Source organism: Pseudochaenichthys georgianus, chromosome 14 (genome assembly GCF_902827115.2).
Source record: "Pseudochaenichthys georgianus chromosome 14, fPseGeo1.2, whole genome shotgun sequence".
In the NCBI taxonomy this organism is placed as follows: Eukaryota; Metazoa; Chordata; class Actinopteri; order Perciformes; family Channichthyidae; genus Pseudochaenichthys; species Pseudochaenichthys georgianus.
The window spans coordinates 17,652,546-17,678,188 of record NC_047516.1 but is presented as its reverse complement, the minus strand read 5'-3'; the positions used below and the strand labels follow the sequence as shown (position 1 = coordinate 17,678,188).

The window sequence follows — 25,643 nt, the reverse complement described above, 5'->3', positions numbered from 1 at the left end:
TGCTGCTCGCGCCAAAAAAAATCGAGATGGTGACTGCCAAAATGCCAAACTCAAGCTTTGTGTATTTCACACGCCAATGGGTGATGTTATGGTGGTTAAGACTGCTTCTTATGTACAGTATATGACTATGGGTGAGTTCAACTGTAATGCCACCATGCTAGTAGAAGAAGAACTGAGCAAAGCTGCCTGATGGGTGATTTATATTTCCCCTAAACTTGACAGGATGTAGGTGTTCTGAATATATCAAAGACTTCAAATAAAATCACTTCCCTTAATCCCTCTTATGATTTCACAGATTTCCTCTGAAACCATGTTGAAACAGTAGCAGTAGTTATCATTATGGCAATGACAGTGGCAATACACTGTTTGAGTGTCTATTTTTCTGTGTGCATATGTTTTCATGCACACAATCACACGCTGGGGCCCAGAGCTGGCAAACACACACACACACACACACACACACACACACACACACACACACACACACACACACACACACACACACACACACACACACACACACACACACACACACACACACACACACACACACACACACACACACACACACACACACACACACACACACACACACACACACGCACACACACACACACACACACACACACACACACACAAAAACCTGCTGTGAATGGGACATAAAATGCAGGCAAACATAAATGGTGCCATTCTGTGTGTGCGAGCCTTTCATTTGGCGGGCTGTAAATAGACTGAACATACAGAAAGAAACACACAGGTGGACACACACAGCGCAAAGGCTAACAGTCAAACAGATGTACATATAAACCCTAGATTGGAATGTATATGCTGTGGAGAAATGTACACAGAAACACGCACACACCTGTCCATCAGTCCCTATGGTGCCTCCGCAGTCAGTGAGCAGCTCAGACATGTGGTAGTAACTGGTGAACTCCCAGAGACAGGCCTCCAGGTTGAGGTTCCTGTAGAAGCGCAATGTGCCGTTCCCCCGCAGAGAGTCGCTGAACTGATACGGCGCTGTGTCTCCGATGCTTTCGGGGCTGCGCGTAGAGGCGGTGATGAAGCTGTGACCGGTGGTGACCTCGTTGTAGTCCAGCAGGTTGGAGCAGCGATGGTTCCCAACCCGGGTCCCGTCTGGACTGAGAGTCAGTTCAAAGTTCATGAGAGGGCGAGTCGAGATCACCGGCAGCATTCCTGCAAGGAGAAAAATGTGGTTCTGACTGTGTCCAAGTATCTTTGATAACTCTACTGAGATAGAAATGTCCAAAAACTTAGCGGAAAGAAATTGTTGAGCCAAAAGTGATTAAAAGAAAAGCAGGGAAGCAAAGGAAAAAATATGAAGAAGACACCTGGAGGAGACGTGGCAGAAGGAAACTGATTACAAATCAAGGAGAGAATGTGCGGGGTTATACAGCGGGGTTCGATACAACTCAGCAAGATCTACATTCTGGCTGTCACACTCCTGAGAATCCACGGATGGGAATTTTACACACACTACATTACACTTCACTTCATCTGTGGCACGAGTCCTGCCTCCAGCTCCAACCTACCATCGATGTGAGGCATTGTGACAGTCACTTTGATGAGGTTGGGGTGTTTCGGGTCGTCTACTCCAGTGTAGCGTAGCTTGGCAGAGAAAGGCTCAGCGCCAACAGTCCCCATCTTGCGTGGTTGACACATACCTTAACAAGACAGAAGAGTGGAGAGAGATGGTCTGAACACAAGGACACACTTCAAAACGTTGCAGGAAACAAGAAAGACCAGCTGAGTGGCTTTGATTTGAGTAATGTTAACATTTTGGTAATGTCATATTCGGCTGAATAATCATTTCTCAGTACTTGCCTGAACTATTTCTGAGTCTTTTTTTGAATTTCTTATAAAACATTGACCACCCTGAGAGACTGTACCTGAACTTGTTGCAATCAGGATATGTATGTGATAAGGAGGGTTTTAATTGTCTTTACTTTAGAGGAAAAAAATGGACTTTAAAATACTGTATTTTTGACAGTTTAAGTTATAAAGCAACTACCTTTATTAATATATTAACATATTAAGATTTTTACATAGAGAATAAGTGATGATGACCAGACAATTGAACTTTCACATTAATGAATCCATGATAATCCATTACAGTCACATTTAATAAAATAATACTCACAGGGAGCAATCTTTCATTTTAATATCATTAAGTGATTTAGCTTATAATACCATTTTCAACATTCAAAACAGTAGGTACTTTTCATTAAAAAGCACTATTGCATTCATGCTTGGAGTACAAAGCCCTTTTGGTTCTCTTTGTAACAAGGAGCCAAATCCCTGTCCAAGTCCCCCTCCAGAAAATTGGCATCCCAAGACACAGAGAGAGACAGACGGATTGTTCTGTCCTCACCTTCCTCCTGGCTGACGGTGATGATGGGGCTGCTGAGCTCTAAACCCTCGTCCCCATTAGAATTCACTGCTCTGGCAGCGCACTGGACCCTGGAGCCTGCCTGGAAGTACACTGAGTCCAATGTGATCATCTTGGAGGACGTGAAGAATGTGTCGAAGTCCACCTCTCTCATGGGACTGGTGACGCCATCAGGGCCAGCTGGGGCGCTGATGAGCCAGCGGTAGCGGGTCAGGGTGTTGTTGATGTGCTCGCTGACACAGATAGAGCCGGTCTTGTCATAGTCGGGGTATTTTGTGTTGCAAGCCTGAAGGATGGATATGGAGTAAAAGCAGCAGTGGGCGGGCAGAGAGGGACAGCAAAGAGATGGGAGATTCATCAGATGCCAGAGGACAGAAGGAGAAAGAGGTGCAGAAAACAAACAAAATACAACTCTTGGCAAAGTGTATGTTAGCTCTTAAAATTGTATTTTATATCATATTAATATGGAAATAAAGGGACAATCTTTGAAGTGTTTGCCTAGATAATAGATATACTTTTAAACATGTTGCCCCTGATGAGGCACTCAACACTTCAGTTTTTACAAGACCGCTTCTGCTTCAACTGTCTTCCAGCAGGAAACACACACACACACACACACACACACACACACACACACACACACACACACACACACACACACACACACACACACACACACACACACACACACACACACACACACACACACACACACACACACACACACACACACACACACACACACACGCGCACGCGCGCGCGTACACACACACACACACACACACACACACACACACACACACACACACACACACACACACACACACACACACACACACACACACACACACACACACCGTAGTCATCTGAGAAGCAAATTACTTAACACATCACGAACATCCATTGGAGTGTCTCACTGACCCTATGTTCTAAAGTGGAAGTTATTCTCCTGTGTGTGAAAACACGAGGACTGTGGCCTACTAAACTGCGTAATGTGTCTTTTAAGGACGGACTGGCGAACTCCAGAAGGACAGCTTAACTTTGGCAGAAGAAAAGTAAGTACGGGTCCTAGGGGATAAAAATATGCCTTCCTCTCTCAGAGGATGTGGGTCTTAGTAAGGTCCTGGTAAATCATGAATTATTTCCCTTTCCCAGGTGTTGCTAAAGTGTTCTGTTTTTTGTAGAACATGGAATAAAATGCAATACATTTCAATTTGACTCACCGTGACACAGATGACTGGATAGCCGGCTGGGGGATGGAGGTTGTCTGGTGTCCTGGCAACGTCGTCGTAGTGTAGCAGGGACACCACGTTAGGCAGGGAGGGGAAGGTGACATCAGCCATGCTGTTGGTCTCCTCGATATATACTATCACTTTAGTTACCTGTCGCGGAGTAAAGATGTGTAAGTCTACTGGGAACTACTGTCAAAGTGCTGTTTGGGAATCAACACACAATGACATGATTAAAGTCATCACAGAGCTGGATGTGTTACAATCTAACTCTCTGGCTGCTTCTCTTTTATCTTTTCTCTCATTCCTCTCACTCTGTTTTCTTCTGGATATCATCTATTATTTATTGTGAAATGTTTTCATTACTCTCTTGGCTGCAACTACAGTAAAGTGCTCCTTTTGTCTGGGCGAGTACACCCAAAAGAGATCCCTGGTCTCAGTGGGACTGACCTGGACAAGGATGGGTCAAATCAGAAGGAAACAAGTTTTCCCAGCTTTCTTACTTTCTCGTCAAGCTCAAATTGCAAAAACAGTCAGTGTCAGGGTTTTGTTTGATTTGATGTGTGATGGTTAGGCATTTGTTACCTGAGTTTCAGCCACCATGTTTTCATCAGGCTTCAGGTGGAGAGTAAAGGCTTCCCTCATCTCTCGGACGCCATCAAACAACACCTCCACCTCCACCACATGTTCTTTATCCCCTTGGTTGAACTCAATGTCTGGGCAATAACAAACAAACATAAACATTAGGGAAAGCAATTTCAAACAGATCAGAAGTAGAACAAGTGTAATGCATCAATGGTCCTGGTACCTTGAGTAATTACTGTTTTGTGAAATATTCAGTGGTGACAAAAACATTCAGGTAACATCAAGGCCGGGTTTCTCTTGTGAAATATATTTAAAAAAAACGAATTCAACAACCCAATCCATGTTTTATCTTTTCAGTGAATGCTTAAGTAAAACGCTGTGCAGGATTATTTGCATAGTGCAAAGTGTTTCATTTTCTATTGAGGTTAGTAATAGAGCTTTGCATTTGAAATGTGCTGCACTGAGACAATATCGTGCCAAATGAGAAATACCACACCGTATGATTCAAAACTGCTGGGAAAATTTGAACAGTGGGTAGGCAACTACAGTATGAATTGAATAGACTGAATATATTCGTATAAATATTTCAAACCTTGATTAGGCTGAAAAAGGTTCACTGCACTAAAAGCTGAATGGACGGAGAGAAAGATTTCACCCTGCTGACAAAGCACGAGGTAAACTTAAAATTAAAATTAAATAAAAAAATGGCATGACCCCACACTGGACTATTGCAGAGATGACCTTTGCCCACTTGGGATGAAATTAAAAATCAATGACCCTCGCCAATATAAATCCCTATGCCCACTTTTATTAACTCAAGACTTCTATAGGGAGCCTTGTTTAAAAACTTCTCTTATTACTGTAGCTGCAGCAAATTAATAACAGTAATAAATCAGAATGATATCTGCAGACCGCAGGTAAGAAGAAAGGTTATGTATCATGTGAATTTCTTATCTAATGGTTCTGTAACTGAGGTTTAAGAAACGAGTTGAACATGTAATGTCAACAGCATTATTTTTTAAAGTGCAAATCACATTGACTTTGGCTAACCATGCTGGTGATGTGTTAGATCTTTCAGAATGGTCTCCAATGTTTCCCGGTAACTAAGACACTGCCTGAGATATATAAGATGTTGTGTGTAAGGTTTACCTTGAGACACAGGGTAGTAGTCCTCCCCTGAGATAGCTGACCCGTCTTTAGTGTGAACACGAACCACTGACACCTTTGATGTGTCACCCACTCGTACCACAGGGATACTAACAGTTGCCACGGTGCCGGCTTCCTTCGGTTCACTTACGCTCATCTTGGTTTCCAAAAAACGTATGATTGGTTCTGGGGTGCACAGAAAGGGAGATATATGTAATAAAATGTTAACACAGCATGGACATAAATCACTAATTATCACGTTAACTGATACTGCTGGTCAAAATCACGTGTTCAGGTTTATGACATGTTTTATAGTTGTCAACTCACCAATTCACATCATAAAAAACTGAATAGCCTGCTTTTTATTTATTCTATATTTCATGTTTGACTTTCCTCCCCCTTCTCATATAACTTACTGTCAGCTGTGTCCTTGATTTTCACCAGGGTCTCCTTCAGAGCTCCCACTGATGCGCCAAACTGTGAGTCGCTCTTCGGGTTTCCTAAGACCAACCGCAGCTCTTCTCCTTCCTCGTACAGCGTGTCATCAACCAGTGACAAAATACATGGCTTCTCTGCCTCTCCTAGAGCAAACAGCAAGATGGGGATGACAGGAAATGTAAAAAATAACTCAGGTGGATGTAGCGATAGAATCAGCTCTCAAATAGTTTTTTTACATTTTTTTTACAGCATATTCCAACCTATTTATATAACTTGAAGCCACGTAACATTAGTTCAATTACTCTTGAGTTTTGGAAGCTGTTGCACATATTGTGTTAAAGGAAACGCTGAAGATGACAGCACGACGGGTAATGTGTGGAAAATAGATAAACTTGCAAGCTCTTGTGACATCTGCAAGGCACTGCTGATTTAAAAAAAAGAATGTGTGAAGAAAAACTGTTTATTGTTAAGAGCTGTTAGTTGAATTCAAATAGCATTAACTCTCAAGACACAAGCTGAATAAAAACAAAGAACGAGAGAAAATATGTGACGTACTTATTGTTTGTTTGTAGCCTTTATTTAACTAGGTGAAAGCCGCTTGAGATCAAAAGATTTCTTTTCAAGGGTGACCTGCAGTATTATTACACAGTATATTACACATACTGTGATTATGGAAATACCTGGTAGGAAAGTAATTATAGATGTTTCTGTGTTGGGTCGCTCATCAAAGTCGGAGGTGACCTGTGCCGAGCCCTGACGGGTGTAACAGCGCACCGTGGATCTGTGTGTGATGTCCCCGCTGCGGTACACTGTCGCTGTGAGCTGACCATCGCTCTCCTCTCCAGAGTACACCGGCTCACGAAACTGGACCTTCGGCACTGTCAGTCAAAAAGGTAGTTCAATCACATATGAAAAAGCAAATAATAATGTTTCCTATGCTCCACCTGAATGTAATGGAACCTCATGATTTAAGAAAGCAAAATTAAATAACAGAGATGTCACACAACATTTTTTCCCGACTGATCATGTGATTAACTATGAATACAAGGTATAAGAAAAGTGACAAATTAATTGTTAAGTTGTGTTTAGTTAGGCTGATAAATTGAAGTGTATAGAAGTCTGACGATAAAAAACAGACAATGGTTCTTTGTCTTTCATATAGTTTCTATGCGGCAATTATCTTAACTATTTACATTAAAAAATGTATCCATATTGTGCGTTTCACCAAGAAAAACACAATTAAAAACATGCTAATACATAAATACAAGAGTCTACAGCATTGCTAGCAGCTTTGAGACTATACTTTGGCACAGCGATGACTTGAGTTAAATGCTAACGTCAGGTACATGCTCCCAATGACAATGCTAACACAATAACCACTTGAGTTTAGCGTCTTAGCTAACAATGGCTAACTAGCATTAAACAGAAAGTACAGCTGATGCTGATGGGAATATTATAAACCATAAATCAGTATTAGACCAATTACAATTTTGGTGCTGGTGTTAAGTAAACATTTTAAATTCACCAAAGTTATTTAAATTCATCCTGAGGGGGACATGAATTTAGAACAAATACATCAAGTAGATTTTAATATATTTAGCAGGATATTATCATCAAACTAATTTGGATTCATCTCCTCGGCACCATGGCTGTCTTCACCTAATACAGTCAAGGCATTTAGTGTTGCAGCTTAAAGAAAAGTATGGGATTCCCCACTTTTAGTAGGATTCATCCTCTGGGACCCATGAATGTCTGTTTTAAATTGTCAGGACCTTCAACTGAAATGAAGAGAGGATTTGGTAAAAGATTAGAGGTAAACAAAGTCTCTCACAGTCAGACACAGAGTCATTGATGAAGACTGTAGCCATCCCAGGTTCCCCCAGAATGCCGTTCACTGGCATACGGAGGACAAGCTCAACGCTCTCAATACCCTCCAGCTCTGGTTGTCCCAGGTCATCCAGAATGGTGACTCTGAAGGTCTGCATGCTGACGCCCGGGGCGAAGTCCAGGTTAAGACTGATGCCCACATAGTCAATACCGGCTAGAGGAAGGACAGAGAGGGGTTGAAAGGACGGGAAAAGGGTTAAATGGGCAGAATGCAGTGAGATCTTATCTGCAGATTTCAAAGATTCCGATCAATCACAAGCAACACTTTTCTATTAGCGGTATATTACCTTCTGCAGAGACAGGCTCGGCCTTGCGAGAGCGCACGGTGGCGGAGGCCGTCTTGGACAGATCTGTCCCCGTCCTCCACACTTTGACCTCCACGTATCCATCACTCTCATCCACATGATACTCCACCTCTCCAAAGTAAAACACTGGAGCTGTAGAAAAAGGGAACAAATTCATGTGAAGCATTTGTTTAATCTTTTATAATCCTGTAATTTTGACATGAATTCCAGACTGATCAGTTCACATTTGGGCACACGTGAGTTAACCTTTTTATTGCTCCCTTAATTATCTCATGTTGCTTTGAAACTTAACTCAAACTCCATATCATAATTTCGATTGACACTGTTATTCTACTTTTTGTTTAATGTTAATATTACTTGTCTCCTCTACTTATGAGTGCACCTGTGGTAGCATTAGGGTTTTCAGAAAGCCACCCGCAGTCTGACAGGATCTATTTGTAAAGCCAGCAACCGGACACAGAGGTCAAACAGCGACAGCCCATTAGTCTGAAGTTTAACTGCAGGGGAGCGCGACCTTTCAACCTTTCCTGGCCTCTCATCCCACCTCATTGTTACCATTCTTTTGACGGAAACCACTAAGTACTTACAAAAAAAGACCAAGTTAGCACTGAAAAAACAAGGCCTCTATATTTGTGTGTGTGTGTGTGTGGTGTGTCTCTTTCTCTGAATGTGGTATAGTGAGACGGTGAGACATAGAGAAAGCAGCCCCCTAGGCTGCTCAAAGGTTTGTTTGAACTGGCATTGTTTCCTGAGGCAGCAAAGTGGAGGGAGTCCAATGTGTATTTGACAGCTTCATCTCTCAACCCCCCCGTCGAGTCCAAAAAAACTGACAGAATAAAAGTTCTTCTGTCTCCCTTTTAAGATGCCACTCACTCGCACATGGCTCCTTTCTTTTATTCTGGCATATAATCCAAAAATAGAATGTGTAATCACATTTTTTCGTGTGGTGATCAAACGCTTAAGCGGAGTTTTATCCTTTCCTGAATATTTCTTTATTGATAGATGAACTTTTTATATACTTTATCTGGGCCAGATGACAAAACGTAAGTATAGTGTACATATGCAAATAAGAACATTTACTGAAGTTACACTTTGAATCTCACTTGAACAGCGCCAGTGACAGCTCAGGGCACAGTGAGTCTCACATACCAAGTGCAGCCTGTTTCTTCTCTCGCTATCAAAAGACTCAATGCATCTGTCTGTTTATAATACCCTTTACTCCGACGCACTTGGTTACACACTCACAGATGTTGCACTGGTCTGTGATGCAAATATTATTTGAGTATTTGCACAACGGCACAATAAAAGGAAAATTACAGATGGTGTAGATGGGAAAAACACATAGATAAAACTCACCATAATTCTCTGATTCAGGATGTGGGCTGGTAAGTGTTTTTGTTTAATGAGTATTATTGCTGTAATGCCTGCCTTTGTAGTGGAAACATGTAGCATAACTGTAAACAATATGTAAGCAATCTGGCACACATTCCTTTTATGCCCGAGGAGGAAACTTCTGCTTGAGTGCTAATATACATGTCTGAAATCACACATGTCCTGACTGCACCCGGAGACGACAAATTCTCGACACCACAAGAGGGAATTGAGTGATGACTGAGGAGTGAGAACTGCATCCTCTCTGCCCTCTGGGAACACGCCTGCACTCTGAAGTGTGTGTGAGGGCTGGGGAAGGTGTTGAGCCAAATAGTGATAATTACTATGTGTGGGTGTTTGTAGCCATTTGTGTGTCACTGTGCTTTTAAATACAGTTTATAGAGCATTCTCAGCTGTCCTCTAAAAAAGGGCCCCTGCTTTTTAAGGAGATGACTAATAAAATCTTACAAAATTGTCTTGAAATATCCCCCTGGAGCGTATGTTGTTTTTTTAAGTGATAAACCTCCCATTGGTGCGTGGGGTTTGTATGTTCTGCTACATATATCATGCTAATTGTGTCTAATCTTTCTTAAAAAGGGTTTTTACTGCTTTAGGCCTTTAAAACACTACATCTACCATTTACTTGTTTGTCTTAACATATGCAACCGAGGTGTCACCAGAGTTTGCAAGTAAACACTGCTTTACTTTGAAGTCCAAGAGACCAAAAACAGTTCAAAAAAACAATTTAAAATGTTGACCATGTTTTCATGGTCAAAATGCAAGCAGGTAATGAAATGAGTCAACATTTTGCACTTTAGCATTTAGAGCAACAAGAAACATTCATTTGTTTCTTATTTAAAGTGGAACTATTATGCTATATTGGAAACATATATTGTAGGGCCAGACCTATACAAAACATGTCTGTGAAGTTTTTTGCTTAAAATACCAAACAGTTCACCCATTGTAGCCATGCCTCATACTGTTCACACCCCTCTTTTGCAGCCCTGTTAGACAAACGCGGATTTTGGGTCCTTATCTTTAAAAAAAAAAAAAAAAAAAAGAGGAGGCGGAGCTAATGCCTGATCATAATTCTACCGGAGATAAAGTTCAATTCTGCTGTGATAAAACGCCATCCCGTTCGAAACCACATCAAGGATTATTTCTGAAACAGTATGAATCTCAAATGCCTTTTCTCTTGCGGGTTTATCACAAGGTGAGTTCCTTTTTTTATTTCCTGCTTTTTAAACCGTTTTAAACACATGTGCTCTACACAGTACAGGTTAGCTCTGAGTGTTAGCGAGGCTTGCTAATGTAAACAAGACGAGATTACGTCCAAAACAAATCTGTATCCGCTCGTTGTACACCCGTTTTTAAAACGGAGGAAAAGAGAAAGAGTTTTATTTTCTGACGCTGCGTGAGTTCCCTGACGCACCGGGGACACATACTTATGTATAAAAGACATCAAAAAGTGCATTTTGCATGATAGATCCCCTTTAAGTTAAGGCTGATGTGGAAATCATTGACATATTTATTTCCTTTCTTCTCCTTTTCATATTGAATGTGTATTCTGTATGTAACAACATTAAAGGAGTTTAGAGAAAATATTGAAAGAAAAAAACGTTTTTAAAGTTTGCGGCATATATGCTAATTGAGAAAATTAAATGTAAGTAAGAAGACGGCATGATTGTATTTTAAACATTTACAATTGAAATACTTTTAATTAATGGAATGGGCTTCCAATAATGACAATAAGTAAAGGAATGTGAAGTCTGTGGTCATATTTCTCCAGAAGTGTTTCAAAACCCAGCTTTTGTTATCTTCAGCAAAGGCATAATGTACAAATGAGCAATGGGCAAGCAATTCTGCTGCTTTGGGAGTGTGGCCAACAGAAACGCTGCCCTAATATTGAAATGAAGGACTGGGTTTCCAAAAAAATACTCAGAGCTAATCTACAATTATACAAACTCAGCTGGTGCCATATGCACCCGACTGAGAGAGACTGAGTGTCCTTTCTCCTTGGTATGGTGCAAGGAGATGACAACGCTCACTTTGAGTCAGAGGGTGCAGCCATGCGGAGCACAACACTCAGGGAGACAGGTACTGTAGAGTTTAATCTGATAAAGAACTAAATCTAGCAGACACCCCTGGATTTTTTGGAGAGAGAGAGAGAGATAGAGAGAGAGAGAGAGAGAGAGAGAGAGAGAGAGAGAGAGAGAGAGAGAGAGAGAGAGAGAGAGTAGTGGAAAAATAGATGGAAGGAGGATGGCGGACTAAACTTGACTCTAACCTGAGGGAAGGAAAAATTAGGCAAGGGAGAGCTCTAGCAGTCACACTTGGAGTTTTACAAGTGCCTTTTTTTTACCACTTACCTTTGATGCATGATTTGAGGTCTACCGTTAACACACACAGACCCACACACACATAAGCATGCATGCACAGCAGACCACCATACACATGAGTAAACACAGAGCATTATAACTGTTGTTTCTTCCCTGGCTGTTGTTGTTGTTGGCTGTATTAAAGTGACAGAGGGTGCAGGTATTAGAGCACTGTCAGACACTGGGAGGCAAAAATGACACATCATCTCTCACTGGAGTTGGGTTTTCACAAACACATTTTCCATTCCTTTGAACTTAGCACTAAGACTGAAGTGTTCTGATAGTATACTAACAATCAGACAGTGTGTCATGTTTCTCGTTAACTAGCCCCCAGATGCCTTCATGCACACACAACCACACATATACACATTCAATTTGGCACAATTGTTTGTATACATAAATGAGTTGAGTTGTCTTCGGTCTGACACTGGTATGACAATTCCTCTCTGACACAAACAATTGATGACATGGAAACTAAAAGAGAAATACTCTATATATGTAAGGAGACTTACTTTTTCAAAAGATATTTAGTCATTTTAACTTCCCCCTGGCACACACATGACCAGTTTTTATGCTGAAGAAACTATAGGTTACTTTCGTAACCCCAGTCTCAGAGTAACATGAAGTGAGATGTCTCACTATGGGATGCGCCTCATCGCGGAGCAAACAGAAGCATCAATCTCATTACGCCAATCCTGATTGGCTGGTGATCTTGACGTCAACGTCAGGGGAAATCACCCCCTATAAGTAGCCTGCGCCACAACGCATGCGTCATTCAAAATAAGCACCTCTTCTCGCTTCACCATAGCAAGGAGGGCCGTCTGGTGAGACATCTCACTTCATGTTACTCTGAGTACTGGGGTTTCGTAAGTAACCTATAGTTCTCATTCATAACACTCCGTTCGATGTCTCACTATGGGATATTGTAGCTCCCGTATTGCCAGACGAGCTTATCTCGAAGATCCCCGATCAACCAGAATTTAACAGGTGGAGTCCCGACTCAACAAGGTGCCCAGCACTGCTCGGGCCACGCTTGGAGCGGAGACGTCTAGCCTGTAAAAGCGGACAAAAGTGAGCGGCGAAGACCAGCTTGCCGCTGCACAGATGTCTTGGATGGAAACACCCTTGAACAAAGCCCAGGATGTAGCCAGGCCCCGAGTCGAGTGAGCCCGCAGACCCGAAGGTGCTTGCAGATTCTGACTCGTATAGGCCAAAGCAATTGCCTCCACGATCCAGTGGGAGAGCCGTTGCTTAGTAACAGGCTTGCCCTTGTGAGGGTTAGCCCAGGACACGAAGAGTTGGTCATTAAGACAAAGCTCTTTTGATCTGTCCATATATGTGTGTAAAGCCCGGACTGGACACAACAGATCCTGCTGCTGCTTCCCGGAGGAAACCAGCGGCGGAGGAAATGCCTCAATATCAATTGGGGTACACGAACCAACCACCTTTGGTGTAAAGGCAGGGTTGGGTTTCAACAACACTCTCGTTTGCCCTGGGGAGAACTGAGTGCACGAGGGATGTACAGACAGTGCATGGATATCGCTGACCCGCTTGGCGGATGCCAGGGCCAGTAACAGCACTGTCTTGAGTGACAGATGTTTCATGTCAGCTCCTTCCAGGGGTTCAAATGGGGTCATCTTGAGCCCATTTAAAACCACTGCCAGGTCCCATAAGGGCACCAGCGACCTGGAGACAGGGAGGAGCCTGCGAGCTCCCTTCATAAAACGGCAAACCAAAGGATGTTGGCTAGCCGTCTTACTCTCAAAGCCCACATGGCATGCAGCAATAGCAGCCAGGTACACCTTGATCGTGGAGAAAGCTCTGTGTTTATCGATCAAGTCCTGTAGAGATGATAAAATCACCCCGACAGGACATTGAAAAGAGATGTGTCCTTCTTGAAGGCACCACTCCTCAAACACCCTCCACTTACAGTCGTAAAGAGACCTGGTGGAGGAAGCTCTCGCACTCTGAATAGTGTTTATCACCTTCTGAGGGAGTCCCACTGTATTCAGATTGTACCACTCACGGGTCAGGCCCATAGTGCCCCGCGAGAGAACCTCTCTCTCCAGAATATGGGTTGACTCTCTCTGGGCTTGTGAAAACAGATAAAGTATAACTGTTTTGAGAAGCCCAGGCAGATGTCGTGAGTATCTCCTGCTGTATGCTCCTTAGAGCCAGCTGAGATGTCACGTTTACGGCTCCAGCCGGCACTGCGCATGCGTGTGGCGGTGGTGCCTTCACAGCTCCAGTCGGCACTGCGCCTAAGCGTGCCGGTGGTGCCTTTACAGCTCTAGCCGGCACTGCGCATGCGCGTGACGGTGGAGCATTCACGACCCCAGCCGGCACTGCGCATGCGCGTGGCGGTGGTGCCCTTAAAGCCCCAGCCGGCACTGCGCATGCGCGTGGCGGTGGTGCCTTCACAGACCCGTCAATAATCCGCCTCTTGAGAGATACCGTAGCTGTTTATTGGTTTTATTGATTTTCTTTTCATTTTTTTGAGCTGCGCCCTCGGCCTGAAGCCTGGATGCGTCAGCGGCAAATGTTTAATGACAGAATGATCAACCAGTGTGTGACATGTGTTTGTGAAGACTTGAGGATGGTGTTTAGGCATCTCTCGAGGCGGCGGGAACACATTCACGGAGGAGAGAAGGGGGGGCTGTCAGGCCACTAGCTTTTTCTTCCTCGACTGCTGGTCGAAAGTCTGGGTTGGCTGCGCCTGGGCTGCAGCCGGAACCGGAGACTTTCTAGGCCAACTCGCCTTCGTCTCCTGCCTGGGCTGGGGACTCATGGCGGGCTGCGACCTCTGCTGTTTCGGTATTTTAAACCGAGCAGGGTTCGGGGCAGCTTGGGCGAAGGGTTGCCGCTGTGAAGGCAGCGGCTGGACCCTTCGAGGGAGGCAGAGGTGGAGGGCCTCGTCTTCCTTCTTTTTCGACTCGCATCTCCTCTGCATGGAGGCGAGAGCGGAGCCGAAAATCCCCCCGGGAACGATGGGCATGTCAAGCACATCCTGGCCTGGACGGCGCAGCGTTGGACACGGAGACAAATGTCTGTGACCGCAGCCATCTCGTCCAGAGTGGCCGGTCCAGGATTGCTCGACAGATCCTCACAGAGCTCCGCTTGGTATGCAGTTAGCAGTGAGGAAACGTTCAGAGCCCTGGCGGACAGCGCTGCGGCTCTGTAGGACCGTTCAGTCATGGTCGACTGGAATCGGTCCGCCTTCGCTGGCAGTGTGGGGTTCCTGCTTGGTGACGGGCCCATCCTCGGTAGGAGGTGGGTTGCCACCAGCGGTTCCATAGGCGGTATGCGGAGCAAGCCGAGCCTCTCCATACCGTCACAGTCTAGGGAGGAGGCACCCTGGATTGGGGCCTTGTTGGTAAAGGGCCGGTCTCTCCACGAGACCGACACCTCATCCAACATCTCCGGGAAGACCGGAAGGAGTTGCCTCTTCGTCCTCGTTGTTTTGGGAAAATGTTTCCCCTCGTAACGGGACCTGGAGGTCTCCTTGGCCATTTTGGGCCACGGGATGTCTAGCCTGGACGCGGCGCGCTGACACACGGCCTGCAGGTCCATGCTTAGACAGGGCGAAGCTGGTGTGCTATCGCCCGGGAGAGCAGCCATCGCTCCCGGCTTTGCAGCCTGAGCTGATGACATGAAGATGTCGTCTTCTTGCTCATCCGAATCAGACAGGAGGAACTCAGAGGCACCCTCTTCGTCCTCCATATAATCCAATTCTAGGACATCCTCCGCGGGTGAAACCATGGTGAGGTCCAGCCGGGAGCCCCAGCTTGGTAAAGCGTGGGGCCCGTTCCCGCGTCTCTTGCCGCCACCGGGTCCCGGCCTGACATGGTGCGGGATTCCGGTTCCGCGGCTGCCGCTGTTGATGAGCCCCAGACCGAAATGGTGCTAGCTTGTCGTGCTAACCGTCGGCGGAGGCTCTTCATGGTGAAGCGGGCACAATGCCCGCACGAGCCGGGGTTGTCAATAGCCTCCTGGGCGTGTTCCAGCCCGAGGCAGGACGAGCAGACCTGGTGTGAGTCTGTGCCTGATACCTTCAACCCGCAGCCGCAGAGTCGAGCCTCCGAGTCCCTGACTCCTCTGGTGGGAGGGAGAGAGGCGTCCGCTCGTAACAGATACGTCGAGAAAAAAGTGTTACCAACCTGTCTTTAATCCGGAGAAAAAAGGACGGTGTGGGTCTTTTTCCTCAAAGAATATTACCTGGTGTGGTAATATTCTTTTAATCCTTTTCTCCTCCGTGAGAAGAGAAAAGAAAAAACGTCCTCGCTACCGTGGTGTCGGCAGTGAGGGAAAACAAGCTAGCAACGGGTGTGTTGCTAGCTTGAAAATCAAAACCTTACCTTAATTCCAGAGGAAGAACGGCAGGGTTGATTATTTATAATACTAACTGGTGTGTTAGTACTATAGTCTTCTTGCGAAGCAGAAAGAGTAGCCGGCTAACGCCCGTCGACCGAAGTTAGCTTTGGTTCAGTCTGTGGACTGCCATTACGGCTACCATTAGAGATGTGCTCTGAAGCGAGAAGAGGTGTTTGAATGACGCATGCATTGTGGCGCAGGCTACTTATAGGGGGTGATTTCCCCTGACGTTGACGTCAAGATCACCAGCCAATCAGGATTGGCGTAATGAGATTGATGCTTCTGTTTGCTCCGCGATGAGGCGCATCCCATAGTGAGACATCGAACGGAGTGTTATGAATGAGAACTTGCAATTCACTTTTTTACTTTTTCCCCCTGACTAAATCCAGTCATAATTAATATGCCTGAAGTAATACAAGCTTCTGATATGACTATTCTCCTTGCTCTACGTACGTAACACTGCCTGATGAAAATGAATTCAGGGCACAGCAAAATTATATATTATAATATATAAAGGTAATTTACACTGAGTTGAACTAGATGTAGGTCAATTTAATCTTCTTCCACTGTTGAAAGACTTCTATGACATGATCTATTAGGTCTTGATATTATCATCATCAACCCCTTTTTCAAATTGCAGGAATACGACCAAAATGTATTACACAAGTACTCCCTTTTATTGTTACAATGCAATTCAACAAGACACCTGGAGCAGAAACATTCATCCTTTCTTAGTCTATTAAGTAAATCAATGCAGAATATGGAGATAATGGAGAATGCCTGTATATTGCAATAAGTATTTCCCAGCAGGCTTATCCGTCCCTAGATAAAACCTCTGCTTGTTTCTATGCCTGTCATGAGATGTAATCCGCTTTGTCCATACAATGTTGTAACAGGATAAACACAGACCAGGGACATACTGTCATGTTGTCCCAATGGACCCCTGTGTGAGTCCCGACATTCATTAAAAATAGCCTGAATGACAGCGAGACATGAGTGTGATTCCCTGTGTCTACTGCGGGTGAAGAGACTATGTCAGGGTGTTTTCAACATGCCTCAACAGCCTGTCTGTAAACAAGCTTACAGTAATTAGGAAAATATGTGACATAAATACTCTGAAAGAAGAAAGTCTAGCAAAGTGGCAACTGTGTGTGTATCAATATTGTGTTCTTTAACCTTAAAGACCTAGACATACACACATCAAACGCCTTTCTTCATCATAATCTGTCATCGGCTATAACATCGGAAATAAATAGAACTATAGGGGGAGCATCAGCATGCCTTACCATCATTCGTGTCTTCCAAGATGTTGACTTTGGAGGTGGGGTAGTGCTTTCCCAGACGCCCCCCGACAGGCAGTGACAGAGTGACATTGAAGCTCTCTTCTCCCTCGTACAGAGAGTCGTCGATAACCACCACGCGACACTGCTTCTCCCTCTCACCCTTTTCAAAGCGAAGGACGCTGCCGTGCTCCTCCGGGCGGGAGATGAAATCCGAGTAAGACAAGACGGTGGTTGGAATCGTCCCTGAAGCAGAACCTTCACAGGGACCAGAAAAAGATGAGACGACAGTGACAGGAGTTTAGAAAGAAATGAAAATACATGAGTGCTCTGCTTGAGGTACAACTTTTTCCTTTAAGGGAAAAAGTGTATTTAAGTACTTATTATCATATATATTTCAATGAATCAAATGTGAAAAGTAGTTGAGTAAATTTGAAGGATGCACATCGGACTTACAAACAAACATTAATAATGTTACAAGATACATTTTCCCTTTCTGTTCCTGTAGTCATAATGGCTGTAACCATAATGGTGTGTCCTTTAATTGGCTCTCATCATGTCATTGTTTCTGTTAAATGCTAGAACACAATAGGAACATTCCAGCCTCGCAAGTTTTCTCAAAATCGAACCTGTTGTGTCGCCACTAAAAACCTTTTAATAATTGTATGCACATAACATCACATTGACATCACATCACATTTGCTCTGTTTATTGACCTTTCCAAAGCGTTTGACACCGTTGATCATCGCATCTTAAAGCAGAGGCTACTCAGTATTGGCATATCCAGCCTTGCAGTGGGGTGGTTTGTGAACTACCTCTCTGAAAGGTCCCAATGTGTTCATTTTGATGGACTGACTTCTGAATGGTTAAACATTTCTAATGGTGTACCACAAGGTTCTGTTTTAGGACCACTTTTATTCTCCATATATATTAACAGTGTAGGTGATAATGTGGATGAAGCTACTTTACATTTTTATGCGGATGATACCGTGATGTATTGTGCAGGTCCCTCCATTAAAGAGGCTGTTGTTAAATTACAGGCTGTTTTTAACACTATTCAGACTCAGCTCTCTGAATTAAAGCTTCTTTTAAATGTGGATAAAACCAAGGTTATGCTCTTTTCAAAAGCAAAAAAGACACCAGAGCCTGTTTTAGATATTGTAACTACGCAAGGAACAAAACTTGAAGTTGTTGCCTGTTACAAATACCTTGGTATCTGGCTTGATGATTGTCTCTCTTTTAAACTTCATGTCAATAACCTGCTTAAAAACCTGAGGGTTAGGCTAGGGGTCTTTTTCAGAAACAAGTCCTGTTTCTCGCTTGAGGCCAGGAAAAGGCTAGTCACTGTGACCTTTTTACCTGTGCTGGACTATGGGGATTTTTTGTACATGAATGCAATTGCCAATTGCCTGGTCAAGTTAGATGCCGCCTATCACAGTGCACTGAGATTTGTGACAAACTGTAAAGCATTAACCCATCACTGTACCCTGTATGCAAGGGCTGGTTTGCTTTCACTAACTGTACGGAGGCTCAGTCACTGGTACATTTTTATATACAAAGCCATGTTAGGGAAACTTCCATCTTATATCTGCTCTCTGATCTCACGGAAAATTGTAAGTGGCTACTGCCTGAGATCGAATGCTGTAGTTTTATTAAATGTGCCAACTGCTAGGACTGTCTTAGGGAAGACAGCTTTTAGATGTGCAGCTCCTCTGTCTTGGAATAGTCTGCAAATTAAATGGAAACTGAACAATCTGGTGCCACTAAATGTTTTTAAAGCTCGGTTAGATGCTAGTCAATCGGAAGCTATTGGTACCTGTTTATGTGGATAATTATGTAAATAATGCTGTATGATGTCCTTTTGTTGTTCTATTTATGTTTTTATGTTTCATGTGGAACTACTGTATAAATAAAGGTTTGAAATGAAATGAAATGAAATGAAATGACACGATATGTACGCTAGATTTAAAAGCACAACCTGTGATTTTCATATGTCAACAATATTTATACTATCATTCTCCAATTGTATTTTGTACTGTATCCTTAAAGCACAAGTTAGCTTGATGTATTGCTGTTGTCTTATGATGTTAGGATTTCTTTGGAAGTACAGTATGATAATCCAAGGAACACAATTGGTTTAATAGTGTATCATTTACATCTTACTTTAATATGTGAATAAATAACAGGTGGCAAAAAAGTATTCACTTAGAATTTAATAATACATATTCTCCATTTAATGTTATCAGGCTAAACAGCAAGTTGGTATGCAGGTGAGCTACACTGAGGATTAACTAGTCCAATGAGGTTAAAAAAGGTAAGTATATACCCTGCTGTGTGTAGCAGACCACCATGAGCTCCTCGCTGATGTCTCCACTGCGGTGTACCGGGATGAACAGCTCTCCAACATCTTCCTCCACTGAGTGGATCTGTGCAGGGAAAAACACTGTTGACTCTGTTTGGGGGAGAAAAGAGAGTGGACAGAGTCAGAGTGACAAAGGAAAGGGTAATGATATGTATAACAATCTGAAAAAATCCACAGTACATCTCTAGGCCATCGATACTGAAACAGGCTTTTGTTCTGGCTCTGCATTAGTGAGCTGTAGCTGAATTTTTTTATTCAGATGTATTGCAGTGGTGGTCCTGCGGTGTGCTTATTCATATTCAAAAATAACTCTCCATCACAGTTTTTGGGTTTGAAGCAACGAGAGGTGCTCTTCAAAGAGACTCCTGTGGAAGTTGTTCTCCCTGCCTGGTGTGACGCTCACATTTGCACATGCAAGCCTCTCAGAGGACTCAGCTGGAGGTTTGGACATATCCACTCTCCCATACACGGTGGGGTGAGAAAAACATCTTTCTCATTGTTTTTCTCTGGTTCTTTACTCCTCTCTCCATCTGTGAGGGGACTTTGTGATGTAGAGAGAGACTTAGAGCGGGTGAAAGCATCATCTATCAAAGCAGAGAACTTACTGGCATAATAGAAAGTTGGAGTTATTTTCCACAGACGCACAGGGACCAATAAAAATACTAACAGAGTGGACCAAGCTCGTCCCAGATCTTTGACTTTGTTCCCCCTCCCCTTTTCTCTTTGAGATGAATGAGTGAATGGTGGGGGCTTCAGGCCACTTGTGGCTTGCTTATGCAACATAAACTTGCACAAAAATGGCAAACACTGGAGTGTGAACAATCTGCAAGAAAAACAGATTTGAATGTTTGATTCAGGAACCAGCGAGAAAAGAGATCAGTACCTGAGATGACTCTTTGGGATGGAGTCATCAACATAGGACAATCTTATGCACCGCAGGGGGTCAAAGATGTCTCTTCTCTTACGATAACTCTCTCTAAATTGTTCTCTATCTCCTCTATCTTCTCCCTTTTCCTCCGTTTCTCCCTTCTGTGGCTGCCCACAATCTGTTACTCCCCAGGGGGTGCAGAGACTCATAGCAGGGGATTAGGGTTCACTGCTTACCCATCACACACACACACACACACACACACACACACACACACACACACACACACACACACACACACACACACACACACACACACACACACACACACACACACACACACACACACACACACACACACACACACACACACACACACACACACACACACACACACACACACACACACACACGCTATACCCTGATTTTCATCTCTCTACACATACTGTATTCAGTACACCTCCTCTCCTAATTTTTCATTCACATTTCACTTCACACTTGGCTCTCTAATACCTTTAAATCCACCCGAGAATTTAAAAAGCAGTTGTTTTTTTGACAGTCGAGTTCACGTCCTAGAAGGAAAACACACACCTATTTTAAATCATTTATGGGAAGATAAAAAAACATGCTTTTGCATTCTGTGTTGAAATAGTAAACACTTGCACCTGATCTTGCTGTTGTCTCACAATTTATTTGCAATGATATGCCTAGAAGCTCTCCACTATTGATGATTTCATACTTAATAATTTCTTTCACAGTGAGCAGCAGCAAACACACACATTGCAGTCCCCTGATGCGTCCTACATTAGTCAAGAGATTGTACATCGTAACTAAGACAAAGCTCTTATATTTACTCGAGGATGTGCTTGACTGCAGCTGGCCTTGCGATCTCAGAACAAAAATGACAAAGCATAAAAACAGTTCTTCATCATTAAGTTGAATAACCTTGGTACAACATGCAGCAGAGTCATGCTCGACTGGTATTTAGTGTCCCTGCTATAAAGGATGCTAGAAAAGGATAACTGACTCCAGCAGGATGCTGGTACTGCTTTCAGCTAACAGTCAAACAGCCTGCTACCTTCATCTTCAGTCAGCACTGTGCATGGATTATATATGAAGAAAGCAACACAGTTTTGTAGAACGCTTGGATATCACACCCAGTAATTAAACCAAGCTTGTGTCTGCAGCAGCAATGAAAGTGTGTTCACCGCAGGCAGCCGTGCTACAGGAAAAGCCCACTCCTCGTTATTAATTTAAGGCAACAGGCTAATACAGAAGGGCGGTGGAGGATACACATTCTTATAACTAAAGCAAACAAAACAATACAAAAAAAGAGCTCCAGGCATGTGAGCACACAAACACAGACTGTCCGCGCTGGTAGAAGAAATGCGCTTGTTTACGCTCTCCTTACTTTTTTAAAGCTTAGCGATCGTCTCTGCTTCTCTAATAATAATAATAATAATATATTGGATTTATATAGCGCTTTTATAGTACCCAAAGACGCTTAAAGCTCTAAAGCTATTACCCCAGCTGACATATCCTCTAGGGAGAGAGGGTTTCTCCAGGCCAACCAGAAGACTAGACAAAGCCAGTTTTCATCATTAGAGAAAGAATCTGGAGTACAGCTAACGCCACAGGCATAGCTAAAGCTTCACTGGCCCATTAGAGTACAGAGTGCCACATCTCTGTCACATTAGACAATCCCTGTAGATGATAGCAAACAAACCAGCTCCTACAGTCCACACAAACCATAATTAACCCACAGGGGAGGAAAGACTGAGGAAGGAGAATGTGAGGTGGGAGAGAGAGGGATAACGAAATGGTGAAAGAGAAAGAATGATAAGAGGGAGAGTGATGAGAGCAGCTGTTGCGTGAGTCACTATAATGGAGGCTTCGGTGTATACATATTAGTTGCTCACCTATTATTATATAAAAGGTGGTTCGAGGAAGGGACCATGCATACAAAAGCTGAAAGTAAAAGCTGCACAGGAGTTAATCTGGTCTTGATTGAGTAGAGCAGCGAGTTTGTCGCACTCAATATTCCATTAACATTTCAATTTGCAGGCAAAGCAACAAAGACAGAGGATGGTGAAAATGGCATATTATAAACTTTTTTTTAAGAGAGAAAGCAAAAGGCTGAAGTTGTGTGAGATTTTGCATAAAACACTCCTGTGCAAACCTGTTGGCGGTTGACCGACGTTCACAGCTTAACAGCAACATTATATTAAGCTTGCATTCTTTGAATTGGCCTGAGGATAATGGACATATAAATAAACAAATGCCTCTACTACTGATTTACACACGGCTTCTATTGCACGTCTGTCCGTCCTGGGAGAGGGATCCCTCCTCTGTTGCTCTCCCTGAGGTTTCTCCCATTTTTTCCCTTTAAACTGTTTTCTCTGGAAGTTTCTCCTTGTACGATGTGAGGGTTTAAGGATAGAGGGTGTCGTTTTTCTCATACTGATATTCTGAATAATCTGTGCTGTTGTATTTGCTGTAAAGTGTCTCTACTGTAGGCTATTTTTATTATATGTACAGCACTTCGGCTCGACCAAAAATCGTTTATAAATGTGCTATATAAATAAAACTTGATTTGATTTGATTTGATCTACTAATTTTGTTGAATTGGGTTTTAAGATTAAGTGTTCTGTATTTCCAGTGAGTGTAAAAACTGGAAATATGTATCATCCGTACCTCATATCTCACTGTCTGTCATGCCATATTTCTCTTCTTTGCCTCCATAGATTTAACATGACTGTATATCTGCACTAGACAGCAGTTATATTGACAATTTGTCATTCTGCGTGTGCCAAGTTGACTGATGCTTCACACAACAAATGTGATATACTGTACTCTAAAGGCCTGTGTATTTTTCATTGTTGTCTAACAGGAATACTTGAGTGGCAGTTGGGATGTTGTGTGGTGTGCATTATAAATGTCAGAAACTTCCCTGTCTCTTTTATAATTTGTCTGGTGAGGTGTGCAAAACCCTCAATATGGTCTATTCCCCTTTTTTCCCAATCTTATTGTCTGTCTGTAGAGGCACTTAGTTTGATCTCGATTTTTAATAATGGATTTCATATGGAATAGGGACACTAAACTAAATAACAACATCATTGATGATGGAGAATACAGAATTAATCCATACAAAAAAAGCTCTCAATGCAATGCAATCCTTTGTAATCTGTTTGTTTGAGTCCATATATGAACCTAAAACAGAAACTTTGCAACCCTCTTGTATAAATTGGATGCTGCCAACACCTAATATTCTCCATCTGTATTCAGTCTCCAAAAATGGTTACTTCCAGGACAGAATAAACGGAGATTATTCTGAATAAATGGGCCAAAAATGAATTAAGGCATTTCAGCTTCATGGTCTATTGCGATTTAAATGTGGAGAAAAAGCTCCATATTATGTTCACAACAATACAATATTCAGTGGTCTCCAAGTGTGTACTCAGGGCATGATATATATGCAGGACTGACCGTCACTAGGATCCAGGATCTCAACTATTGCTGTGTCGGGGAACTCCATCACCCCCATCACCGGCTCCGAGAGCAGAATCTGGAAGGTCTCCGCCTGCTCGTACTTCCCATCAGTCAGTATCCGAACCCTCCACGTGGCGGTGGTCTGCCCCGGGTTGAACTGGACCTGCCTCTGGGACTTACCCTTGAAATCCTCGTCCTTCTTCGCGCTACCATCCTGGGTGCCAATGCCTGAAAGATAAAGAGAGCGATAGTCATCAAAAAGGAAGAGGAAAGTAGAACAGGCCAGATTGCAAGAACAAAAAACGGAAAAGACAAAAAACAGCAAGAAAGAAGTGAAGACAAAACAAAGACAGCGACCATTAAAGGGTGACAGGCAGAAGAGAGAAACAGATGAAAAACAGATAAGATATTCACACCCTTTAATGTTGTTCAGAGTGGTGTGAAAAAGAGCGCTGCGTCTATATTTCTTCACTGATCATTCACAGAGCCTCAGGAATGTGTGAAATGAATTTGATACTGAAGCGTTTAAATAAGCATATCCCACCTTACTGAGATGGATTAGCTACCATGGTGGTTGGCTATGCATGCAAATGTGTGCGTGTTTTTTTTCTTATTTTCTTCAAATGTCTCCTATTTCATCTATAGTAGTCCTTTCATGTGGTTCTACTCTACAACGATCCATCTAACATTGATGCTTATAAACACACCTTCTTCAAAGTAGCGGAGCTCACTGGTACCACTGGGTTTCGCATCAAACGCACATCAAGGAAAGCCAGGTGGCAGAAGCCATACAATAATGTCTTACATTTGGAAATGAGCTGTACACATTCCTTTGTCTGCATTCACAGTGCCTCACAAGAACAAGGTGAGCAGAGCCATGCCAGGCTGATGTTTGTGACTGTAAATATGAAAGGATTTGTTTTCCCTTTTAAGACACACAGGAAAAAAAGAAGTAGACAACGACAAGCAGATGAGACTGGATACATTATGTCATACACACAATTAAAAAGATCTGAGTATTGTGTGGAAAAATTAAGCTGACAATAATCATACACACGCTTACAAATTCACAGAATCGATTTGACTATATCTGAAGCAGTGATTTTATTTGATCACAATGCCATTAAGGGTTTTTTTGTGCTAAGTCCTGCCTTTCTGGGTTCATTGTTGTGTTCACTGATAGTCACACCAGCCAACAATAATGAAATACTGAACTCGCACATTTGATATGATCAGTAGCCAGCAACATTTCAAAAATATGACACCCTCATTCTCTTCATTTTTGGAAAGGCATTGTTGTTTTTCAGCTGTCTTTGCTTCTGTGCTTTTATTTTCACAGGACGAGCGCTAACGATGCTGCTATTGCTCACCGCAGCTGCACGAATACAAGACAAAACAAATCAACATCCCCGGGTGTCTGTAGAAAGTCTCTCTGGGAAATCTGAGCGATGACTAATGGAAGTTCAGTCAGGACTACCCATGGTTCACTCGCTGAGTGGCCTCTAATCTGGGTCATGTTGTATGAGG

General features: G+C 43.1%; 1 protein-coding gene across 3 annotated transcripts in view; it reads right to left on the bottom strand.

The window, feature by feature from the left end:
- LOC117458182 (FRAS1-related extracellular matrix protein 2-like) overlaps positions 1 to 25,643 on the bottom strand; it is a 70,826-nt gene that overhangs the window by 7,264 nt on the left and 37,919 nt on the right. For all 3 annotated transcript variants that reach the window (XM_034098482.2, XM_034098485.2, XM_034098483.2), the window contains exons 4-16: positions 24,114 to 24,344; positions 19,724 to 19,849; positions 17,404 to 17,655; positions 7,980 to 8,129; positions 7,637 to 7,846; positions 6,486 to 6,683; positions 5,784 to 5,948; positions 5,371 to 5,553; positions 4,222 to 4,352; positions 3,631 to 3,789; positions 2,390 to 2,693; positions 1,551 to 1,682; positions 863 to 1,194 (exon numbers count right to left, since the gene is read on the bottom strand). In XM_034098482.2, the coding sequence (XP_033954373.1) occupies positions 863 to 1,194; positions 1,551 to 1,682; positions 2,390 to 2,693; positions 3,631 to 3,789; positions 4,222 to 4,352; positions 5,371 to 5,553; positions 5,784 to 5,948; positions 6,486 to 6,683; positions 7,637 to 7,846; positions 7,980 to 8,129; positions 17,404 to 17,655; positions 19,724 to 19,849; positions 24,114 to 24,344 (2,573 nt within the window). The remainder of the gene's footprint in view (positions 1 to 862; positions 1,195 to 1,550; positions 1,683 to 2,389; positions 2,694 to 3,630; positions 3,790 to 4,221; positions 4,353 to 5,370; positions 5,554 to 5,783; positions 5,949 to 6,485; positions 6,684 to 7,636; positions 7,847 to 7,979; positions 8,130 to 17,403; positions 17,656 to 19,723; positions 19,850 to 24,113; positions 24,345 to 25,643) is intronic.